The sequence below is a fragment of the Apodemus sylvaticus genome, chromosome 13, assembly GCF_947179515.1.
Source record: "Apodemus sylvaticus chromosome 13, mApoSyl1.1, whole genome shotgun sequence".
Lineage (NCBI taxonomy): Eukaryota > Metazoa > Chordata > Mammalia > Rodentia > Muridae > Apodemus > Apodemus sylvaticus.
In genome coordinates, this window is record NC_067484.1 from 31,907,248 (window position 1) to 31,929,806 (window position 22,559).

Consider the following 22,559-nt stretch of genomic DNA (forward strand, 5'->3'; position numbering starts at 1 on the left):
TTAGCCACTCCGCCTCTCCAGCCAACTTGTTTTGTAATAAAAACAAAATGAAACCCAGAACTACGGTACAACCATATGCTTGCACTACTACACAGCAATGAAACAGAACAGATTACAGAGGGTCCCAAACTAGCTGTGATTGGCTCAGAATATTCTGATGTAGGAAAGTAAGTCCTCAGTCCTGATCTGCCCCTTGCAGGCAGCAATTTCTTCAGTACCGGTCAGTCAGCCACAGAGCCATGCAGTCCTAAAGGTGAAAAAGTAACATTTTGGTATGATGTGTTTCAAAGTTAGGATATTTGTGCTTGTCTTGAGCATTTTCTTTTCTTTTTCTAATAATTAATTTCATTTTATGTGTATTGGTATGAGGATGTCAGAATCCCTGGAACTAGAGTTGCAAACAGTTGTGAGCTGCTTATGTGGATGCTAGGAATCGAACCCAGGTCCTCTGGAAGAACAGCCATTGCTCTTCACAGCTGAGCCATCTGTCCAGCCCCAATCTTGGGCATTTTCTTATACTGTCAACTAATGATGAGTTTACTGAGAGCATCACATCATCCACCGTAAGTCAGCATCTGCACTGATCTGGGCATTAGATGGGTTTCCAGGGAACTGTACTGAGGGAAAAAAGCCAATCCGCTTACTACACACTGCATGGTTTCCTCATCTTAATATCTGTAAACTGGCCAATTACAGAAATGCAAACAGGAAGCAGTTGGAGAGGGCGGTTAAGACAACAGCAGAGTGGCAATGGGAGCTATTCTCACAGGGGTGAAATCATTGTGTACCTGACCACGTTGATGCCAATGTTTTGACTGTGATATTATTTTGTTTCTATGGACTGTCATCACTGGGAATGCTAAATGGAGGGTTTGCATAGAATGTCTCATATTTCCTACATGGACCTACAATTATCTCAAAATAAGAAAAGAAATAAGATCCGGCTACCATACTGCCGCTTCTCCAGACCCAGCTGAAACAAACTTACCACCCAAAGTAAGGCACCAGCTAGTCTAGGGGCCCCAAGGACACTTTTAGCCCTTCAGAATCTATCAGAGATAGCAGGCCGACAGGAGACCTGACACTGGGACTCATCTCGGGGAAACCAAGAGCCGGAAGCACAGACTGTGGTAGCATTGGAATCTGCTTCGGAGAGCATGCTGGGGCCTGAGGACCAGGGAGCTTTTACGTAAGGCTGGGAGGTAATCCTGTTTCTCAACTCACCAATGAGTAACCAAGAAGGTGGAGGGTAATGGAAAACGGAAAATAAAAGTAGGTTTTAAATCCTTGGACACAGCAGAAAACAGGAATCAGGCTTGGGAAAGCCTTTTAGTACTACAGGTGCCCTAGTTCAACCTCCACATTTTCTGAGGAAAAAAAGAAATTTAGTATCATTCTCAGAAAGGACACTGTTTGGACAGGTAGGCATTTCCTGAACTGACACTGGCTAAAATTCATGTGGTTGGCAAGTTCAACATGGATAAAAACTATGATCCCTTCTTGGATACTGTAGCCCCGCCACCCGCTGCTGCAGTGGCTGTCAGTGGTGGACGGCCACCCAAGCTCCTGCTACATTTTGAAGCTATATTGTTTTCCCTGCTGCAGAAAAGTCTTAAAATGGCTCAAAATAGAGGCAGGAGGAAGAGCCATTCCATGAAAAGCTAGCACAGGCCCAAGCTGCCGGCTGAGGCAGAGTCATGCGTCTCTCCTGGACTGGGTGAGCCGGCCATCCGTACATGACCAAGTCTGTCCGTGAGGTCTTATAGACCATGATTGCAAGACAGGGAAGTGAGACAGGGATATAAGTGCCAGGAAGGAAAGTCGCACAGGGTGCTTCGGGGACACTAGCCCTGAAGAGCTGGCTACACAGCTGGCACAAGCTCACTGGACAAACAGCTCTTGAGGGGTCTGGATCAGTGACCTGGGTCTAAGTAGAGAGAGGGTGCATATATGTCTTACTCAATGCACATCTGCCATGATGATTCATTCCTTCGGATTCCAGATAATCAGGTTTTACTTGTCCCAGCAAAATATGGTTTAAAAAAAAAAAAAAACAGACCAAGTAACAAGAGACACTCATGCCTCGCCCAGGGGAGAGTTTCACCATTTGACCCTACCAAGTGTCAATTATGAGCTTTTTACCTAGAACAAAAGCTGGGAAGCAAGGGTTCTACTCTGCTCACATCCAGACGAAGAGTCCACAACCATGGCAGTGCAGTCTGGGCCCTGCAGGGCCAGCCCGCCACCCACACTGTCCACAGACACACAACAGCACAAACAACTAGGGAAAGGGCTTGGGGGCTTTTCATGATGAAAAGGGAACCGGTCCTCAGGATGGGCTCTGACAGTCAGCGCTGCCATGGTGACAGCCAGCGCTGCCATGGTGACAGCCAACGCTGCCATGGTGACAGCCAGCGTTGCCATGGTAACTCATCTTCTCCCTGGATACAGGAAACACCCAAACCTGCATAAAACGTGGTCAAAACTCCGCTTCAACTACTCAGAAAACACAAGGAAGAAACAAAAAAGCAAAACAACAACAGAACAGGTATTATCTTTCATTCCCCAAACTCAAAATCCGACCCATGGTCTAAGTTAGTAGTTGGCTTTGAAAGACTACGGACAGTATCAGGCTTCTGACCACAGCACAGAGCTCCTAGAGGACAAAATGCTGGGGAGACAAAGGGAGGCTCACCACCACTGGTCTTCATGCCAACAGGGTTGACGCCCTCAGACAGGGGCTCATCCTAGGCCCCTCCCTTTTGAGCCACATGAGCTTTTTCACCCAACAAAATGTGTATGTGTGTGTATACATACATACATACACACACACACACACACACACACACACACACCATGTTCTCTCTAGTTGGGAATTCTTTCACTCAGCATGTGAGGAAGACTCGCTGTGCATGCTATGTATTAGCCAAGTATTGCCTCATGGAGAAAGCGAAGGACAGAGATAATGAACTGATGCAAATTATAAGATGTCTTTCATCACAGCAACCTGTACTTCACCTCAAAAAAGTCAGACACAAAGATTTACTGAGCCAGATGGTTTGCAATTTGTAGCTAAAATCACCATGACCACTACTGAACGCACTTTTGAAAGTCTCTAAGTAGACATGCCTTTAAGTAGTACCTGGTGGATGTTTAAGTCATTTCACTGCTATAAATACCAGTAATTGTCAAAATCCCAAAACTAAAAGACTCAAATACTGTGCCACTGTAATCCAAGTTAAACACTCCATATGATGGGAGGACACTGAATTTACTGCTAAGTCTCAGACTTCCCATGCCTGTGTAATTACACCACATAATACAACCAGAGCACACACTTTTCTATCTGGCTAAAGAACCACCCATGTATTTCAGCACTGTGCTCCTATACTATGAAAACCATCTTTTCCCTTTCTTGTGCTTGTTTGTGCGCGCGCGCGCGCACACACGCACACACACACACACACACACACCCCTCTCCAACGTAATTTCAAGGCATCTAACGGAGCACTTGTGGTTACAGCCTTGTCACCGAAACACCAAAATGTAAATGATACTCTACTTGTCCACTCGTGTCTGCAGCATGCTGGAAATGTGTGGCCAGGGACGTCTCATCCTGGAAGACTTCATTACACTCCAAACACTTGAGACTGTGTCTACAGAGCTTGGAGGGGTCTTCGTCTAGGGGCATGGCTGGGCTGATGGGTGTGCTTGGAGGAGCTGAAATAACTGGCCCGGCTATGCCAGGCTGCACTTTTGTGACAGTGTGTGTGGCAGCTCCCACAGAGCTCTGCAGAGTGGAAGCAGTAGTATTGCTAGACGGAGACACTATCATCTGGTCTGCTGGGACTGGTTTTAGGATTAAGTGGGAGCACTGCATTACCACGCCTTTCTCCTTGTGCCCCCGGGCATGAGAAAGGAGGCTGCATTTGTTGTAAAAAACAAGGTTCTTCGTACAGTGGTTGCACGTCACTTCGATGCGCACACTGCGCCTGTCGTAGTGCTGGCTCAGGCTCTTTTCCAGGGCGAAGGCGTCCCCGCACTCCAAGCACTTGTACCCGCGCATTGGTAACGTGATCCCTGCACTGGCGGGAGGACTGAGGTTGGGGGTGTAAACAGGGACTGGGTTGACGCTGCTCAGCACCTTGTTGAAAGCCTCCACCACCGAGCTCTGCAAGGAGGACACCACCTGCACTCGAGACACCTTCTTAGGTGGCTGCGAGGCCGCTGCATTGATTATTGCCTGCTTTATTTGTTGCTGAGGTTTGGTGAGCACTTGGCGGAGTTCAGAGGTGGCCTGGGTACCTTGAGGCAGAAGGTTAAGGTTGGCAAGGTGCACAGTCTTTGGCACGAGTTTGGCATTGGCCAGGCTGGATGCCGGCACCACAACGGTTTGCTGCTGGATGGCATTGGCAGCTTTGATGATGGCACTGCTGGCACTCTGAACAGAGGCAGCGGATATGACCGTGGCTTTCACCGTCGTGTTGTTAGCGAGCTTCAGATTGATGACTTGAGACCCTGCTGTCTTGACAGCAGACACAGGGAGAAAAGCTGTAGCCACGGGCTTGATGGTGACCTGTTTGGGGGTCAGCTCTGCAGAGGAAACTGCACTAGTAACCATGGCTGTCGGCAGAGGAGCCCTGGGGGGGGAGGAGAGGACTGCGGCTGATGCTGATGATGACAGAAGTGACGTCACAGACGCCATCACAGATGCTGCCTGCTCAGAAGGCTTCTTTCCAGAGTCCAGGTCTACTTCTGGCAGTACTCTGGTCACTGTCCTCTTGATCTCCCCAGAAGATGTCTTGATGGTCTTGATGCGGACTTTGGGGATTGCTGGGGTGGACCCCATGGGAGAGGATGGGGAGCCTTTGCTGCTGTTCTCACTGGATACACTCCTGGGGCTGTCTGATGGCTTCAGGGAGGCCTTCTTGGTGCCATCAATAAGATTCTGGGTCTCAGGAGACTTGTCTGCAGCTTTGGGACTATCATTCACTTCTTTTGGTAATGGCGAGGCTTCCCTGGAACCGGCCACAGGTTCTTTGCAGGAGTCGGATGCAGCCTTCTTAGCACTGAGTGCAGCAATGGCCGCTATGCATGACGAGAGTTTGGATGACGGCTTCGCTTTGGAAGATGTGGCAGCAGCAAGGCCGGAGTCGCTCTTCTCAGAGCTCGGCTTCCCATCTAGCATCTTCTCAGAGTTCTCCTTCAACTTATCCTCCGCTTTTCTGACCTTAAATGGCTCGTAAACACTCAGGGTTATGGAATTGCTTTCTGCTTCTCTCTTGACTTTGTTTTTATCCATGTGGCCTGATGGAGAGACTCCAGTCTTGCTGCTGTTTTCCCCTCCAAGCGCCTTCAGTTTGTCGAAGTCCTGCCGGGGAGCTGAGCCTGTCAGCACGTTCGATCTGACACCGGCCCGCGCCTCCTCCTTGTCAGGTGGGTCATCCACCTCTATCTTCTCATCATCCTCAAACTCCTCAGCACTGGAGATGGGGCTGAACTGGCTGAATGCTGGGTCCTTAAGAGTCACCTCTGAGGCAGCTGTGTCTCCTTTTAAGGACTTGGCTCCATCCTTGCCATAGCTGTCAAGAGAGGGTGCCGTGAGAAACCCATTATGCAAACCGTTGCCTGTGGGATTGTGGCCCTCTTTTTCCACTCCCTCCGAGGAATCGATGTTGCGGACATTCTTCACAATCACGCTGACACCGACATCCGAGGACGATGGCGTGTGAGAGTCGTCATCCACGTGAGCGTTCTGCTTCATGTGGCTCTCGTGGTCGTCGTGCCCAGACTCAATCGCTGCTTTAGGATCAACCATATCTGGTATGTCAAATGCTGCTAAGAGGTCATCAAAGTCTGGGGTCTTCATATCCCCCATGGTCATGAATGTGATCAGTTCTGTTAGAGGAAGGAAAAAGAAGTCCAGCAATTAGCACTGATAATGAAGTCAGCCCTACTGTGGTGTTCACACTAAACATGTAGCAGTGATAATATGTCAGCCCTACTGCGCCATTCACACTAGCTGATTAACACTAATAACAACATCAGGCCCTACTGAGGCATCAACAAAGCTACTTACCGCTAGGTCCACCACAGTATTCTCATAAAAAGCTACTTCACCAAATATTTTCATCTTGACAACATTTAGTTCCAGTAGCATAAGCTAATAATTTCAGGTACCATCAGATTTGGGATGCTACACTAACAGACGATTACAATAAAAACAACTACAGGTTTCAAAATCCATCCACAGAAGAATGAACTGGCTATATACACCTATCACAAGGTGTCCACTAAAGTCATCTGTGATTCTTTTTTTCCTTTTGAATCCCTAAAGAAGCAATTCCATCCATTTTTAATTTTAGGTCTCCCTGTTATGCTGAAAAGGAAACAGCCAAGTGTGGTGGGGCTCGCCTTTAATCCCAGAACTAAGGGGGCAGAGGCAGGAGGATCTCTAAGTTTGGGGCTAGCCTGGTCTGCAGTATGAGTTCCAGGACAGCCAGAGCTATACAAAGAAACACTGTCAGGAAAGAAGGAAGGAAGGAAGGAAGGAAGGAAGGAAGGAAGGAAGGAAGGAAGGAAGGAAGGAAGGAAGGAAGGAAAGAAAGAAGGAAGGAAGGACTGACTGGGGTAGGACAGAGCTTTAGGAAAATAAAGTAAATAAAGCCATTACCAGAAACGAAAGCTAGGCAAGTGCACTTACTCAGTGCTGGAGTCTTTCTTCAGAAAACCCCTCAGCCCACTGGCAGAGGATAAAGACAATGGGGCAGGGAGGTACACCCACCTCTGCACCGGAATGGGCTGTTATTTTCTGGTATAGTCACTGTGTACTAGCACTCCATCCTGAGGATAGGCAGTTCACATCATAAATGTTAAAGCGAGAACAAGTCCCATAGCAGCCGTCCCAGAAAGATCTGCACCAGAGCATGCCTCATCTCGGCCGCCACTCACCAGCTCTAGGCCCTCAGGAAGTACGGAAGTAACAGATTTTAGTTGGACTTGGTGCATCCTTCAGCAGTGAAGGCAAGCAGCCAAGAAGAATAGAGGGGCGAGGGCGGAAGCAGGAAGAGAGGAGGTTGCCTGGGAACCTTGCCACCGTCAGTCGCCAGGAAGCCTCACAGGTGGGGGACAGTCCTGGACTATCCGCTCTTCAGGTCCCTTATGCTCTTTGCCTTTGCCATCCACATTTTGTTCAACTATTTAATATTTTTCTACAAAGGTCATGCATTCCTGATGAGAGCAACAATCTTCGGATCAAGGTAAAATGCAACCCAGATGAGAGCAGACATCCAGGACACCATACAGGCCTCACACGCAGCATAGGGGAAAAGACTCTCGATATATTACCACTCTGGGGACAGATGTAAATGCGCTAAGACTTTGGGGAAATCTGGTGAGGCTGGGACAAATACAAGTTCAACAGGTACAGAAACATAAACCATCCGCGTTACACACACCGCTGGGACAGCAGTGGCGACTTTTCTCCTGGTGGTCTCCTTACCTTGAGGCAAACTGTGGTTACTATATTTTCTATTGCTGGACCAGATAAGGAATGACATAGTGTCAAACCTCTTCCAACCTGAAAGGCTGCACCCAAGAAATAAGACACAATCCCAAAGTGAGGCTGACGTTAAAGGGTCTCTAAGAGATCATCCATGGGGTGAAGTCTGTGCTTGTGACTTTCTTTTTAAAACTGGTATTGAGCATCTAAACTGTAAAATGGAGGGACTGAGAAACAATCTATTGGCTATTACAGTTACATAAAAATCCACCCACTTCAAAGCAACACCTGAATGTCACTGCCTCTATCCCCAAGCATGGCATTGCTGCTTTGGACCAAATGCCCATACAGAGCTGTACTGCTGAAGGGGCTTTGTAGCTAGCGCACGCTCTGGCCGTTCCATGCTTCACCTCTTTTTCTTGAAAGCTCAATGAGTGGAATCAGGCTGGGCTGCAGTTCGGTGCAAGCATGCTATCCTTGACTGCAGAATCAGAGACCAGCTCTTTCGCCCCACAACACGGTTAAGAGACAGATTCTTGAAAGATCTAAAAGCCAGGATTAGCCAGGCCCTGAGAACTCTAGGCTGTCTTCACAGGACACATTTGTGTCTCGCCCTTCCTTAATGATGACATCAAAAGACATCATTATACACGATTCATCAGAGGGCAATCAATTCAGAAACAACAACAGCAGGAAATAACTCAAATACTCACTGAATGGAAGACCAAGAACAGAAAAATCACAAGAAGCGAAAGGTCACCACAGAAGCCCAACCTGTGTGACAGGCTCAGAAGGGCTGCTGGCAGCTGCTCTTAACCACGTCACACCCTGCCTGGCACAGTCCACAGGACCAACCGTCTAGTCGTCCACAGCCCGTGCCCCCAGCCCCCATGCTCTCCTGCATGCTAGACTCAAGCAAGGCTAAATTCAGACAGCTTAGAAAGAACTGTGCAGTCGGCCTGGAGCACACACACGTCCCAGAGGGGCAGAGAAGCCGGGTGGCACTGGAACCTAGCCACGCCCAGCTCCCTGCCCCCTACTCTAGCTACATTATAGTTTACCCTCTCTTCTTGGAAACAGCATGGGAACCCAAGGAAAATCAGTGGAGCATTTTTCAGATTTAAAGGTGAGTTAGCAATCTTTCACCTTCAGAATGCCTGACTCTAAGCTAAAAAACGCAAAGCAAAGCAGTATAGTTGACAGCGCGTGGCCCCTGAAACCTGAGAGCCCTGCGGCTGGCAGACTCACCACTCCGGGTTGTATAATTAATGTAATAAATACCACTCTGTAACTTCACACCTCTTTTCTGGTTGATAGAAATGTTTTTCATACCCACAATCACTCGTCCCGTTACCATGACCTTTCCTACACTCAGGAGGACAAAAGCAAACGCCCGCTCCGAGGGGAATCACCTGTTTCTCTGAATACAAGGAGGAAGTCTATCGCAGAGTTCTTCATTTCCACCCCAATTTTTAACCATTACCATCTTAGAAATACATTCTTTGTTTGTTTATTTGTTTGTTTTTGAGACAGGGTTTCTCTGTGTGGCCCTGGCCGTCCTGGGCTCACTCTGTAGATCAGGCTGGCCTCAGACTCAGAAATCCACCTGCCTCTGCCTCCCAAGTGCTGAGATTAAAGGCATGCGCCACCACCGCCCAGCTTTAGAAATACATTCTTTTGCTTAAATTATTTTTTAAAATCAACCTTAACTATTACATTTATTTGTCCATGTGTATATGTGTTTGTGTGTGTATATGCGTATGCCTACACACCCGTGTGCATGTGTTTGTGACATAGTATTTATTTATTTATTTATTTGGTTTTTTGGATTTGGTTTTTTCGAGACAGGGTTTCTCTGTATAGCCCTGGCTATTCTGGAACTCACTCTGTAGACCAGACTAGCCTGGAACTCAGAAATCCACCTGCCTCTGCCTCCCAGAGTGCTGGGATTACAGGCGTGCGCCCCCACCGCCCTGTGTGACATAGTATTTATGGAAATCAGAAGACAACTTTGGAAGTCAGTTCTCTCCTTCCACCATGCATCCTGGGACTCAAACTCATGTTGCCAGGTTAGGCAGGTGCCTTTACTTACCATCTCAACAGCTCCGGGTCTTTTAAAAGTTAATGTAGGGGCTGGAGAGATGGCTCAAGGTTGTGAGTTGGGAACTGGTGAGCTCAACGCCCCCAGTTGAGCTGTTTGCACAGGTTTCCTGAGAGCAAAACATCCCACAGCTTAGCTTGATTCCTGCCTTCCCGCCTGGTGTGGTAGGGACTTCCCAGGTGTCCGACCTATGGCTATAATTGTTTTTTCCTGTTCCCTTCCCTGGCCTCTAGTATATATATTATTGGTCTCTCAATAAACCTTTGGAATTCTCCTTACAGAATGACCCGTGTCTGTGTTTTCTGTCAATCCCCCAGGCCTATGCCCGATACTTGGTACTGTGGCAGAGCGGGCAATGTCAGTTATGAGCACTGGCTGTCCTTCTACAGGACTCAGGTTCAATCCCCAGCAACTAAATTGGAGCTCAAAACTGTCTATAGCTTTAGTTCCAAGGGTTCTGACACCCTTACACAGACATACACGCAGGCCAGACACCTGTACATTAAAAAGATGTTTTTAATATAGGAGCTGAAGACATGGCTTGGATTAGGAGCACATGCTGCTCTTACAGAAAAAACTGAGATTTTGGTTCCCAGTATGCACACGGTGGCTTATTTTCAAGGGATCCTACATCCTCTTCTGACCACCACGGGCACCAGGCATGCACACAGTACACATACATACATGCAGGCATAGACATACAGTTTACAAATCTGAAATAAAAAGGTTGAGTTTACCATACAGCTGCCTCACATTAGCTTTCCGGCTCTCAACGGTGTGAGTTCTCAAGCAGAATGCTCTAATTATAGTATTTTGCATTCCACTTCTGCCTTATGAAAGGTATCTTCCTTAAGAAGACCAACAATCAGGCCAGACATGGGGGTCCTCACCTTTAATCCCAGCACTCAGGAGGCAGAGGCATGTGGGTATCTGGGGGGCTTGAGGCCAACCTGGTCTACATAGTGAGTTCCAAGACAGCCAGAGTCACAAAGTGAAACCCTGTCTCAAAAAAACAAAAACAAACAAAAAGGGTGATGGCCATTCACCAACGCCCATGGTTTACTAATAGCAGTGTACTAAATGTATACTACTGCCAGGGAAAAAAATGGTAGGCTGGTTTACATTTTAAACAAAGAAAGAACTAAAAGTCTGTCCAGTCGCCATTCTGCTTCTCCCCATGACAGACAGACAGCATGCTTCCTTTCCTACTAAATAAAGCCTTTAGAATCACAGCAACATCTCCCATCTTTATTGGTACTTTATTGGTGGCTAAGAGCCACCAAGTCAAAAGAAAAACTTCAGAAAATCGATTTATCCTTTAATCATACTTCTTATACTTTACAATAAAAAGCTGCTTAATAAAAAAAAAAAACAAAAACAAAAACTATTTTATCCGTAATAAAAGTTACTTTGCAATGCCTTTAATCCCAGCACTCGGGAGGCAGAGGCAGGCGGATTTCTGAGTTCGTGGCCAGCCTGGTTTACAGACTGAGTTTCAGGACAACCTGGGCTACACAGACAAACCCTGTTTTGAAAAACCAAAAAAAGAATAAAATAAGATAAAAAGCTGCTCTGCAATTCCTGCCTAGAAAAAGTGTTCAAAGGGCACATAGTACAATCCTGTCACTCAGGAAACTTGGGCAAGGTGTCAGATCAGGTCAGGCCGGCCTGGTACAAGAGACCCAGGCTCAAAACAAAGGCATTTACTCAGCGCTGGTGAGGCAGAAGCAACAGGACCTCTGTGAGTTCCAGTCACCGGGGTTATATCGCGGGATCCTATCTCAAAACTAAATGAATCAAAGGAGAGAAATAGTGAGTAAAGAGAAGCACACATGCAGGGGGGAGGGGGAGGAGCATGGAGACCACACACCAGTGTTGGTCACAGACTATCCCAACCCCATACTGAAATTTCCACTACCTCCATGAGGAGAGATGCAAGTCTAATACAGCCATGTTTCTACCTTTAAGGTAAACATCAAAGGAGCTAGACACATGACTCAGTGAGTTCAGTCCCTGGACCAACATGGCAGAAGAGAAGCTGCCCCTGCAGGTTGTCCTCTGACCTCCAGGGGTGTGCCATGAAATGTGTGTGCCCTGAGAGAACAAGTTAGCCCGACCAGGGAAGACACATCAGATTGATTACCCACATAATAAAGAAAATGACATTCCTGTTAATAAAAATCACTGAATGCAAATAAGCAGTAACAGTGGTGGTGTTTTAAGAAAGACACGTTGACTACTGGGCATCCACAGGGTTCTGCAAATCCCACAGTTAACAACTGTGAACACACAGGACATTATGTTCTCGTCGATGCTTATAGCATTGTGTGGTCATGATGTTTCTTTATTCCACTGAATTTCCAAAGCATGTAAATTAGACTAACTGACTTAACACAAGGCTTTATCACTCTCTCTCCTTCAGATGTAGAATGTTCTTAACAGCACGTGCTTACATTATGCAAGGTTTTAAATTTACCTAATTCCTGAACAGTACACCTGCTTTCTGTATGCCCTTCCCTTCTCCCCTTCTGCCATGAGTAACTTTGGCACTCTCTCCACCACCTACTTTCAGAGATAATCACATGGCGTATGTCTCCAACCAAAAGAAGAGGTGGCAGCCTTCACTCCAACCAATCTCCTACTTCTATTTGACTTCGATCCCAACAGTTCATCTGGGGAAAGGATCTTCTCACTTGGCTTACATCTCCAGTACCATGTCAGTCAGTGCGGTCCAACCATCAGGAAAGCACATGGTACCAGCTGGCCGGACAGTGTGCTCTCTTCCTTAGCCACAGTATTCCTGATTTAAACCTACGTCACAATCTTCTCACTGCTTCTGGAAGCACACACAAGGGGCTGCTCACTGAAGCCGTTAGTTCATCACGACCTTGGGAAACAGACATGCACACATTCAAGCCCTTTCCAATGTAAGCTAAACTTTCCCTCAGGGCTCCACAACAAGCCCGGTCCTACCCATTCCTCAGGAACAGGGAAGAAAATACCTCCCAGGGAGCAAAGGCTCGAACAAACCTTAGCCCCGCCCCCAGAGGTCACCAATGGTGGGGTGGGGGGCAACTCACTCTCCTGCCCTTTCCAAGGGGCTCTCCCCTCCTCGACTGGTGCGGGGGGCCCAAAGGGAAGCACAGGCAAAGGCGGCCTCCTGTGCTTTCCCAGCTGCTGGGGGATGCTCCAGTGACAGGAAGGCCACATCCTCTCCATGTTCTTTATTAACTCATGCTGCCTTGAATAAAGAGTGTTTCTAATCTTTCCCTTTTCCAGACTCTACCCAGTCTTTCTACTGTTAACTCAAGTCACCAAGCAAAAACTCCCAGACACTTCCTGTCTCTAGTCAAATGTCAGAGGTTATCTGTCCCTTCCTTCTTGGTCTTGCTGGTCAGTCCTCCAGTGAACTTTGCTCCTTATCACCAGACCAGCTGGCAGAGAGCTCCCAGCCTTACCTGAGAGCTCAGGTCTTGTCCCTTTGTCTCCTGTGTCCCTGCCATGCTGCCTCTATGGCTCAACCTCAGCACAGGTAAATCCCACAACCTCCCAGCCCTTGACAGTGAGTGCACTCTCCAGAACACCCAGTGTAAGAGAATTTAAGAGACGGAGGGAATGACAAAATTGTTTAGTATCACATTCACGATAATGGAAACAGGCTCCTATACATCTGCCAGAACCCAAACAACTGTATAGTATACAGTAAATAGTCTGCAAATGTAAAAAAAATCAGGGCTGAGTAGGAGCGGGCATGGTGACATGGTGACACACTCCTTTAATCCCAGCACTAGGGAGGCAAAGGCAAGTGGATCTCTGTGAGTTTGAGGCCAGCAGAATTTCAGGACAGCAGAGCTATACAGAAAAACCATCTCAAAATCAGAAAAAAAGGAAGGAAGGAAGGAAGGAAGGGAGGGAGGGAGGGAGGGAGAGAGGGAGGGAGGGAGGGAGGGAGGGAGGGAGGGAGAGAGAGAGAGAGAGAGAGAGAGAGAGAGAGAGAAAGAAAGAAAGAAAGAAAGAAAGAAAGAAAGAAAGAAAGAAAGAAAGAAAGAAAGAAAGAAAGAAAGAAAAAAAGATAGACAGAGGAGCTAGTGGAGGGAGAGTGGAAGGGAGGGAGGAAGGGAGGGAAGAGACAGAGGAAGAGACAGAGACAGAGACAGAGAGAATGAACGGGAGGGGAAAATTAACCAAGTCAAAAGCAAATACCATGGCCACGTCACCTGGAAATCCCAATCCTGGCTATCCACTATAAGGCTGAACGAGCCTAGCAGAGGTGCTGTCCTCTGGTTGGTGGAAAACTAGTAAAATCTGCCTAAAGGCTGGAGTACAGCTGGTAGGACTACACACTGACATTCTTCTGCTGTTACTAAGTGTATTATAATTAATACAAGAGACTTTAAGCCAGCAGTGGTGGCGCATGCCTTTAATCCCAGCACTTGGGAGGCAGAGGCAGGCAGATTTCTGAGTTCAAGGCCAGCCTGGTCTTCAGAGTGAGTTCCAGAACAGCCAGGGCTACACAGAGAAACCCTGTCTCGGGGAGGGGGGGAGACGGAGACACTTTAGGGAATATTGAGTAAATGGAAACTCTACTGTTTTTACAACTTTTCTGTACTCAAAATGTATTTAAACATTAAATATTAAAAACAAAATCCCCAGATTGCAAGGGTCTGAAGCAGGACTGCAAACTCAAGACCAGCCTGGGCTACAAAAGAAGACCTTGTCTCATACGGGAAGCTCTGAGCTGGGTGACCTGGCTGCACTACCCACTGTAACCGGCTGCTGGCCTCCCTGAGCATACCTGCGTTCAGCAGGCTTTATATCACTGTGACGAGGACAGGAAAGATTTACTTCCACAGTGTTTCAGCCTGAGATCGTGGTGGGCTCCATTCATTGTGAATATTTAATGGGATGGAGTGAAAGGGGCGACTTACCTGGAGGTGTGGAGGAAGCAGAGAGGAGAGAGCCCACACTGGCACTGACAGACCCTTCTTCCTCTTCTCAGTACACCTTTGATCCCCAGCACAAGGCTGCTGCCCACACTCAAGATGGATAACCCCTTGTTTAGTCCTCTCTGGAAATTCCCCAAAGACACACCCAGAGGACCCCAGGCACAGCTTAACGGGTCACACCGACCACCAGTCACACCGACCACCAAACAGCCTCACAGGTGGCTTCTTGGCAGGCATGAAAGATAGTTCATCACAGCACAGTTTCTACATCCCTAACCTGTAAACTCACTCTGAAGTGCACTCAGCCCAAACCTTTGAGCATCACATACACATTGAAAGTTCGTTTGGATTTCTATGACTTGGGGCTGTTTTGTTTTGTAGTGTTTGAGACAGGGTTTCCTCTGTGTGGCCCTGGCAGTGCTGGAACTCGCTCAGAAGACCAGGCTGGCCTGGAACTCATAGAAGTCGGCCTGCCTCTGCCCTCCCATTCCCCTAATACTGGGACTAAGGGTGTGCACCCCCACTGCACAGAACAATTTGGGGATTTTAGATTAGCCTGCAAGTGCTGGAGGATTCATCTCTACATAGTAATAGAGATGTGAGGATGCGCTGAAGATTCACCCAGGCTGCATGGCTGGAGGTACTATCTGGAGGAGATGGAAATCCCAGGAGGTGGGACTAGCTGGAGTGGTCACTGAGGGGTATCCTTGAGGTCGCTGACAGCCTGTCCTGCAACTCCCATGCCTTCCGCCAGGACACATTTCCTCATCACAGGCCCAAAGCAATGCAGCCACGGATACAAAAGCCTATTAAGGACTGGAGAGATGATGGCTCAGAGGTCAAGAGCACTGGCTGCTCTTCCAGAGGTCCTAAGTTCAATTCCCAGCATCCACATGGTGGCTCACAGACATCTATAATGGAATCCGATGCCCTCCTCTGGTATGTCTGAAGACAACTACAGTATATTCATCATAAATATAAGACACATAAATAAAATCTTTAAAAAAAAAAACTTAAGCCAGGAGACAAAGTAAGCCTTACTCCTATTAAGTCAAGTCTCTCCTGTATCTCATCACAGCGGAAGCTGGCTAACCCAGGTTTTCACACAGCATAGTTCATGCGAGTATCACAGAACCCATGCAGTTCCAGGGCTTGAAACAAGTCTGACGCCAAATATCTGAGATAGGGATATTCAATTTACAACACAGAGCCACTGCAAACAAGTGTCTCAGTTTAGAAAAGGCCGGGGGGGGGGGGGGGGGGGGATGAAGCAGTGCCGAGCACTGGGGATGGGGTGGGGCTAGTGTGGCCTCCAGTGCCACTGAAAAAGCTTGAATAATAGATACAGCGGGTGTATCTATAATTCGCATGCCTGAGCTCACATTCCCAGTCTCTGTCCCCACCCTTGTTAGTACTGCCCCTGATCTTCTGGCTGCTTACAGCCTTTCCGAACCTTGCCCCTTGTAGCCTCACACCACTGCCAGGGCCTGCTTTGCTCTCCCTAACTCCCTGGAAGCTTCCTCTCCTCCCACCCAAGGGTCTGTTCAGTCTCTTGGCCTCACCTCCTTGTTCAGAGGAGACCTTAGCAGCCTGCACCAGCACAGCACAGCGCTCACGGCCACACAGGCGCTCCCACCTTTTCGAGGTCAGTCCCAATTCTACCTGAGAGCCATTCTACCCTCAGCCAGTTTGACATTACACCAAGCTCTCTCGCTCACATCAGCTGCTCTGTGTGCCCAAAACCTGAGGCTCCTTCAAGCCCCATCTGTGCTTCACCAGTGACATTTACCTTCTCTAGGGCAGCAGTGAGCCTTCGGGCAGGCTCTCCAGGACAGCGTACATAGCTCTGCTTCTGCAAGACGTTTGAGGTTTTCAGAAGGACGCTGAGATCTACAGGAGCAATGCTCAATTTTTCTGAGTTCATCAGCTTTCATTCAGAGCCTCTACTATGCCCCTGAGTGTTATAAATCTCCCTGAGAGGACTGCACTGTCGGCCAGACCCTTAAGCACAAAGGCCAAAAAGATTCCAAAAAGGCTACAGAAAAGTCCACTGCTGTTGGCGCATGCTGTTTATTGAATGTAACAGCATAAATTATGAACATAATTTTAGTGCATATTGAACCCCAATTTACAAACACTGATTTTCAAACACCAAAGGCCACAAAGGATGCCTTATATTTTTCAATTTCCATATTATGATTTGCTTAAACTTTGGCTGTCTAGATGGCTCAGTGGACAAAGTCCTGCAAGCCTGAGGCCCCGAGTCCACTGCCCAGACCTTACCCACATGGTGGGAGAGAGAACCAAATTCTTCAGATTGTCCTCAGACCTCCACGCCCACAGTGTGCCCATGTGGGCACACTAAAAGTGAGTAAACCAGTGAAACTCTTTCAAAAGTTCCCTCTTTGCATTGGCTTTCTAGCTACAGAATTATCGGCTCAGGGAACAAGAGTGATGACTTCCTGTTTGCTTATTGTGTGGTTCAGTAAAGCTTCCCAGTCTGTACTGTACCACATCAGTAGATCGCCGATATCTATGGACAAACCCTGGGATGGGGACTGAACACCAGATGTTGCGGCCACTGAGACAGCAGGCTGGGTAGGCACAGAACCCTCCAGTAAGATGCCCTTCCAGCGCCTTCTTGCTCCTTCACTTCCTAACTGACATGTTTTACTTAAAAAATAAAGTTTTGTTTTGTTTTGTTTTGTTTTTAAGGCTTTCGGGAAAGCTGGATGTGGAAGCCTACATTGTAACCCCAGAACTAAGGACGCTGAGGCAGAGTCCAAGTTCAAAGCTAACCTGGGCCTCAGGGCAAGACTCTGTCCCTAAATGAGTAAGTAAACAAACAGCAAGGGGGCTAAAAAGGATAGCTCAGAGGCTGCAAGGAGGCTGCTCTGGCGTGGCAGCGGAAAACCGTCTGTAACTACAGTTTCAGAGGACCCAGCTTCTGACTTCCACAGGCACCGGGCACAGACATGGCACACAGACATACATGCAGACAAACACGCATACACATCAAGTAAAAATGAGCAACGGGAGTAACAGCATACATTTTGAAATGGGTGGACTAATGGTCTTTGATGGGATCTGCGACTGTCAAACGCACACAACGAAAGACAGGAAACATAAAACTCAAACAATGAGGACCAATGGTCACATGTTCCAAAAACATGTTTTAGCCTCCTTTTATCCATCCCACGACCACAGAAAGACCATGATGTGATGACCGGTCAAATATCTATCTGGCTTTGAGCAAAAGAAGGAAGGAGGCTGCAGAGACATCGTCTTCATATGGGGAGACTGGAACTGGGGGCTGGGGGGAGCGTCCACGGGAGCCTCGGCACAGACCAGAGAGCGAGGCTGGAACACAAGGGACCAGGCTGCCAAGCAACCAGAGAAGTGAATAAGGACACTCAGAGTGGGCACTGCAGAGCTCCAGTCTCTGCATCCCTAAGCCGTGCTTAAACCATAAATGTATGGAGCCATAGCCCTTCAGAACACACAAACATCCCTCAAGCTGCAGCAGCAGACACCATGTGGTACAGAGACATATATACAGGCACATTTTAAAAGGTACTTAAACCAACCACCACCTCCCAAATACAAAAAATTCCATGGGGGACATGAGACACAATAGCAGCTTGGGACACACTGAACGACAAGGCAATGATGGACTGCAGACCACGTATACAGTAAGGAGCCATGAGTCCACAGGATGTAAATGACCGAAGAAGTAAAATGAGAGACGTAAATTCGAACAAGAGAGGTCAGAAGGTCAAAAGGCACGACATACAAGCCTGGCCAGCTGACTTGTGTTCAACTCCTTCATCCCACGGTGGAAGAGAGAGCTGATCCTACGCTGGTCTCTGCAGTGCTCCCACCTCCACGCCAGGCATGCTCCCCCATCCCACCCCACCCCAGTTCACATCATGCTCACAAACAATAATCGTTTCTTTAAAATTAACTTATCTTCTGTGAAGAGTAACAAACCTGTGAAACAAACCTAGGTCCCACACGTGGGACACTAAGAAGTAAAACAACACTTTTGACAGGCATAGCAGCACATGCCTTTAATACTACAATCAGGAGACAGAGGCATCATGGCTAAGAGTTCAAGGCCAGCCTGTTCTATATACCAAGTTCCAGGCCAGCCAGGGCTACACAGTGAGACCCTGTCTCAAAGACAAAACAAAAAATAAACAAAAACCCATAAATAATGAAACCCATTTATGGAAAACTTTTAAATAACCTTCTTCCAAAGAGCCCAGTATAGAACTGGGGTTGGAGGTAGAATTTACAGTGCAAATATCTGTTAACAGATACCTTGCAAGGTAACCAAGGTCAACATTAAACAGGACAAGTCGTGTTGACAGTGTGTCCTTTGGATATGAGATAATAGCACATTATCTCCCAGAAGCACAGTCTAGCCTAAGCATCAGAAATGCCAACAGGGGACATTCACAAAATTCCTAGCCATTTCTCAAAACTGTCAAGGTCATCAAAATTGGCCAAGGTGGAAGAAGTCAAAACCCAGAGACTTGAGATTGGATGACTCCAGGAACACAAAAGACATGAGGTTAAAACAAAGGAATCAGAAGAAAGCATGAGCTTTGGTTAACTCTTAAGCAATATGGATGCTATAAATACTTAGGACACAAAGCTCTAGGTAGGAGAAAGTTAAATCATAACATTGTTTCCCAAAAAAGGTAGGCAAAGGCTTTAAAATAAGCAGTCACATCTAAAGCAGGCATAGCTGTGCTATGTGTGTCTGCAATGCAATGGGGAAGACACGTGGTTTAAAAGTTCACAGCAGCCTTGACTCAAAACACAGTTCAAGGTCAGCTAGTACAACAAGAGACCTTGCCTCAAAAAAAAGGAAGCCAGGTATGGTGGTATAGGGCTTTAATCCCAGCACTTCAGAAGGAAGGTGGTCTCTGTGAGTTTGAGGCTATGCAGGTATATATAGCAAGTTTCAGGACAACCAGAGCTACAAAGAATCCCTGCCTTTAAAAAAAAAAAAAAAAAGAAAGAAAGAAAGAAAGAAAGAAAGAAAGAGAGAGAGAGAGAGAGAGAGAGAGAGAGAGAAAGAGAGAAAGAGAGAAAGAGAGAAAGAGAGAAAGAGAGAAAGAGCGAAAGAGAGAAAGAGAGAAAGAGAGAAAGAGAGAGAAAGAGAGAAAGAGAAAAAGAAAAAGAAAGCGAAAGGCCCCAGAGTGGAGAGATGGCTGTGGTTATGAATTCTGGTTGCCCTTCAGGGCACCTAGGATTTCATTCCCAACACCCACATTTAAAGTTGTTGAATAGTATGTATGTGAGTTAAGTCTCGGCAGGTGTTATCAAGATATATTCTAGGTGCTGGAGAACATGGCGATAAAAATGGAGTCATGAGCAAGTGTGTCCTGGACCGAACCTGGGAAGGTCAGGAGGCACCAGCTGCTTCCAGCTTCCACAGGACTGATTATGAGCTTCCCGGTGGCCAGAGCTCAGGGAGGCGGCAGAGCTGAAGGATGTGGAGTCCTTGATCTCCCAGAGACCCCGCAGCCTCAGAGTCAAAGAGGAAAAGAAACCATGGAAGAAGTGACAGGCCTCAGAGCTGGGCTGGATGGCAGTGAGCCGTCCGAGCAGCCCGTCCCTGTGCCCAAGCAGAGAGAAGACAAGAGGACCGCTTTAGGTCACCAGTGCCAGGAGGGTCTACAAGAGAATCACCGTCCATTTTCTCCACAAAAGCCAAAGTCATGCAGGAACCTTAAAAGTGCCCCAGATCCTAGACAGCTCTGGTGAGATAGTAGGCTGTCTGGATAAGAGGGCCCAGCCCCTGGGGAACCACAGAGAAGCCCCCCACCCCCACTCCCCAAGGATAGCCCCTTCCTGTAGGTGTAGCTCCCAGCAGGTTTTTAGAGCCCGTTCCCTGAGCTCAACAACAGGAGGGAGCCTCTAGTGAAAATTAGAAGGAAATGCATGAAAAGCAAAAGGTAGGAAAAAGAGGACGGATTGTCCACAACACAGATCAATACCAGCACACAGTAGTGCCCCGGGGAAGGAGCCAGGAAGGAAACTTTAGAAACAACTACTCCAGGCTGGGCGGTGGTGGCGCACGCCTGTAATCCCAGCACTCCGGGAGGCAGAGGCAGGCAGATTTCTGAGTTCAAGGCCAGCCTGGTCTACAGAGTGAGTTCCAGGACAGCCAGGGCTATACAGAGAAACCCTGTCTCTAAAAAAAAAAAAAAGAAAGAAACAACTACTCCTAACTGAATAAAAGACAAGCAGGGGGGTGTCTCCAGAGAAACAAGGATCTCTCAGGGGTAAACAGACTAGTAGTTTGAATGAAACGTCCCCTTAGGCTCTGGCTTTTGAAGACTAGTCCCTAGCTAGTGGCACTGTTTGGGAAGGTTTAGGCTGACGGCCTGGTTGGAAGAAATGTATCACTGGGGGCAAGCTTTGAGAGTTTAAAGGACTCATTTTGAGTTCTTTCTCTCTGCTTCCTGTTTGCACTGTGAGATGAGTCCTTAGCTCTTCCCCTAGCCGGCCTGGTGGCTAAAATGCTTCCCCACTGTGATAGTAATAGATTCTTCTAGAGCTGTAAATCCAATATAAGGCCTTCCTTTTGTAAGCTGCCTTGGTCATAATGTTTTACCACAGCAACAGCAATGTAAAGAACATAGACAAAAACAGACATAAAAATCGACAGTTTAATTCAGCTAACCTCACTTAGAGAATCCCAGAGAGTACAAAGTACAGCCCAAGGAGCCACCTAAAAAGGCCATCGTGGGGCCACCAGAGAAAAGGCTAGGGGCCCAGCAACACAAACATGTCACATACACAGTCTTCACAGTAAGTGTGTCCCCTCAGTCATCTGGCTGCCCAAAAAACATACGGCACAACTCACTCATCCCAGACTTAAATGTAAGGTGTGTTGAGATGTCAACAAGCTGTCCCTCACAATAATCACATACACACCGGAAACACTGCCCAGACAAAGGGGCCCACCCCACCCTGCTCTGGACAAGCCATCCATCCATCTCAAGCTCAAAGACAGGGGGTGTTCTTCAGTCTCATTCCAATTTTTACCTTTTATTTGTTCCCCTTTTATTTAATGATTACACGCTTTACACCAGCCAGGGAGAGCTCAGGGAGGTTTTTTGTTTTGGTTTTTTTTTTTGGGGGGGGGGGGATATTTTGTTTGGTTTGTTTGGAGTCTCATTATGTAGCCCTGGCTGAGCAGGAGCTCACTATGTACACCAGGCTTGCTAGGACTCAGAGATCCCAGCCTCTGCCTCCCAAGTGCTGCAATTAAAGGCGTGTGCCACCACACCCGGCTTTGTTTAGTTTTAGAAATTACCTCAGTGCAGGCCAGGTGAAGGGAGACCTAGGTACACAGCCCACAGCCTCTGTCCTGAGGAAAAAAAAAAATGGGAATCATGGACCACAGGCGGTGGCACACGCCTATTGTGGTCTTAGCACCTGGGAGGCAGAAATGCAGCAAGTTCTAGGGTGGCCCAGTTTACACAGCAAGTTCCAGACCAGGCAGGGAGGACTACGGAGTAAAATCTGTCTGAAAAACAGAAGACAGTATGGAAAGGACAAAAGTTAGGAAGCCAGGCATGCAGGCCTCCTCGGCAGGTCAGGAACCCCAGCTAACTGAGCTTCTGACCTTGCTTCTATGAAGAAGGCTGTGGACCGTGGTGTACAAGGTGTGGAAAACCCACAGAGGCTGTCCTTGATGAGACTCTAGTCCCAGGCTCCCTGGAAGGCCTGTTCTGCTCAGAGCCCACTGGTCTCCAGGGTCCACCTGTACAGTCCACTGCCCGGCCAATCCCTGTCTGTCCAGCTCCTGGGAGTCCAGGCTTGCTGTCTGGGCCTAAGGACACCAGTGATTAGACACTGCAATGGAAGGAGCTACCTGGGAAGGAGACCCTAGCCCCTGGGTGGACCCCAGGCCCAGCCACACAGAGCCTGATTTAAACCTTTTAAATATTTAGGCATATGGTATATACCTTTTAAATATTTAAATGCA

At 47.7% G+C, this 22,559-nt stretch overlaps 1 protein-coding gene across 4 annotated transcripts in view; it reads right to left on the reverse strand.

The window, feature by feature from the left end:
- Znf532 (zinc finger protein 532) overlaps nt 1-22,559 on the reverse strand; it is a 106,826-nt gene that overhangs the window by 57,731 nt on the left and 26,536 nt on the right. For all 4 annotated transcript variants that reach the window (XM_052155576.1, XM_052155575.1, XM_052155574.1 and 1 more), the window contains one exon: nt 3,563-5,898. In XM_052155576.1, the coding sequence (XP_052011536.1) occupies nt 3,563-5,884 (2,322 nt within the window). In that variant the 5' untranslated portion in view covers nt 5,885-5,898. The remainder of the gene's footprint in view (nt 1-3,562; nt 5,899-22,559) is intronic.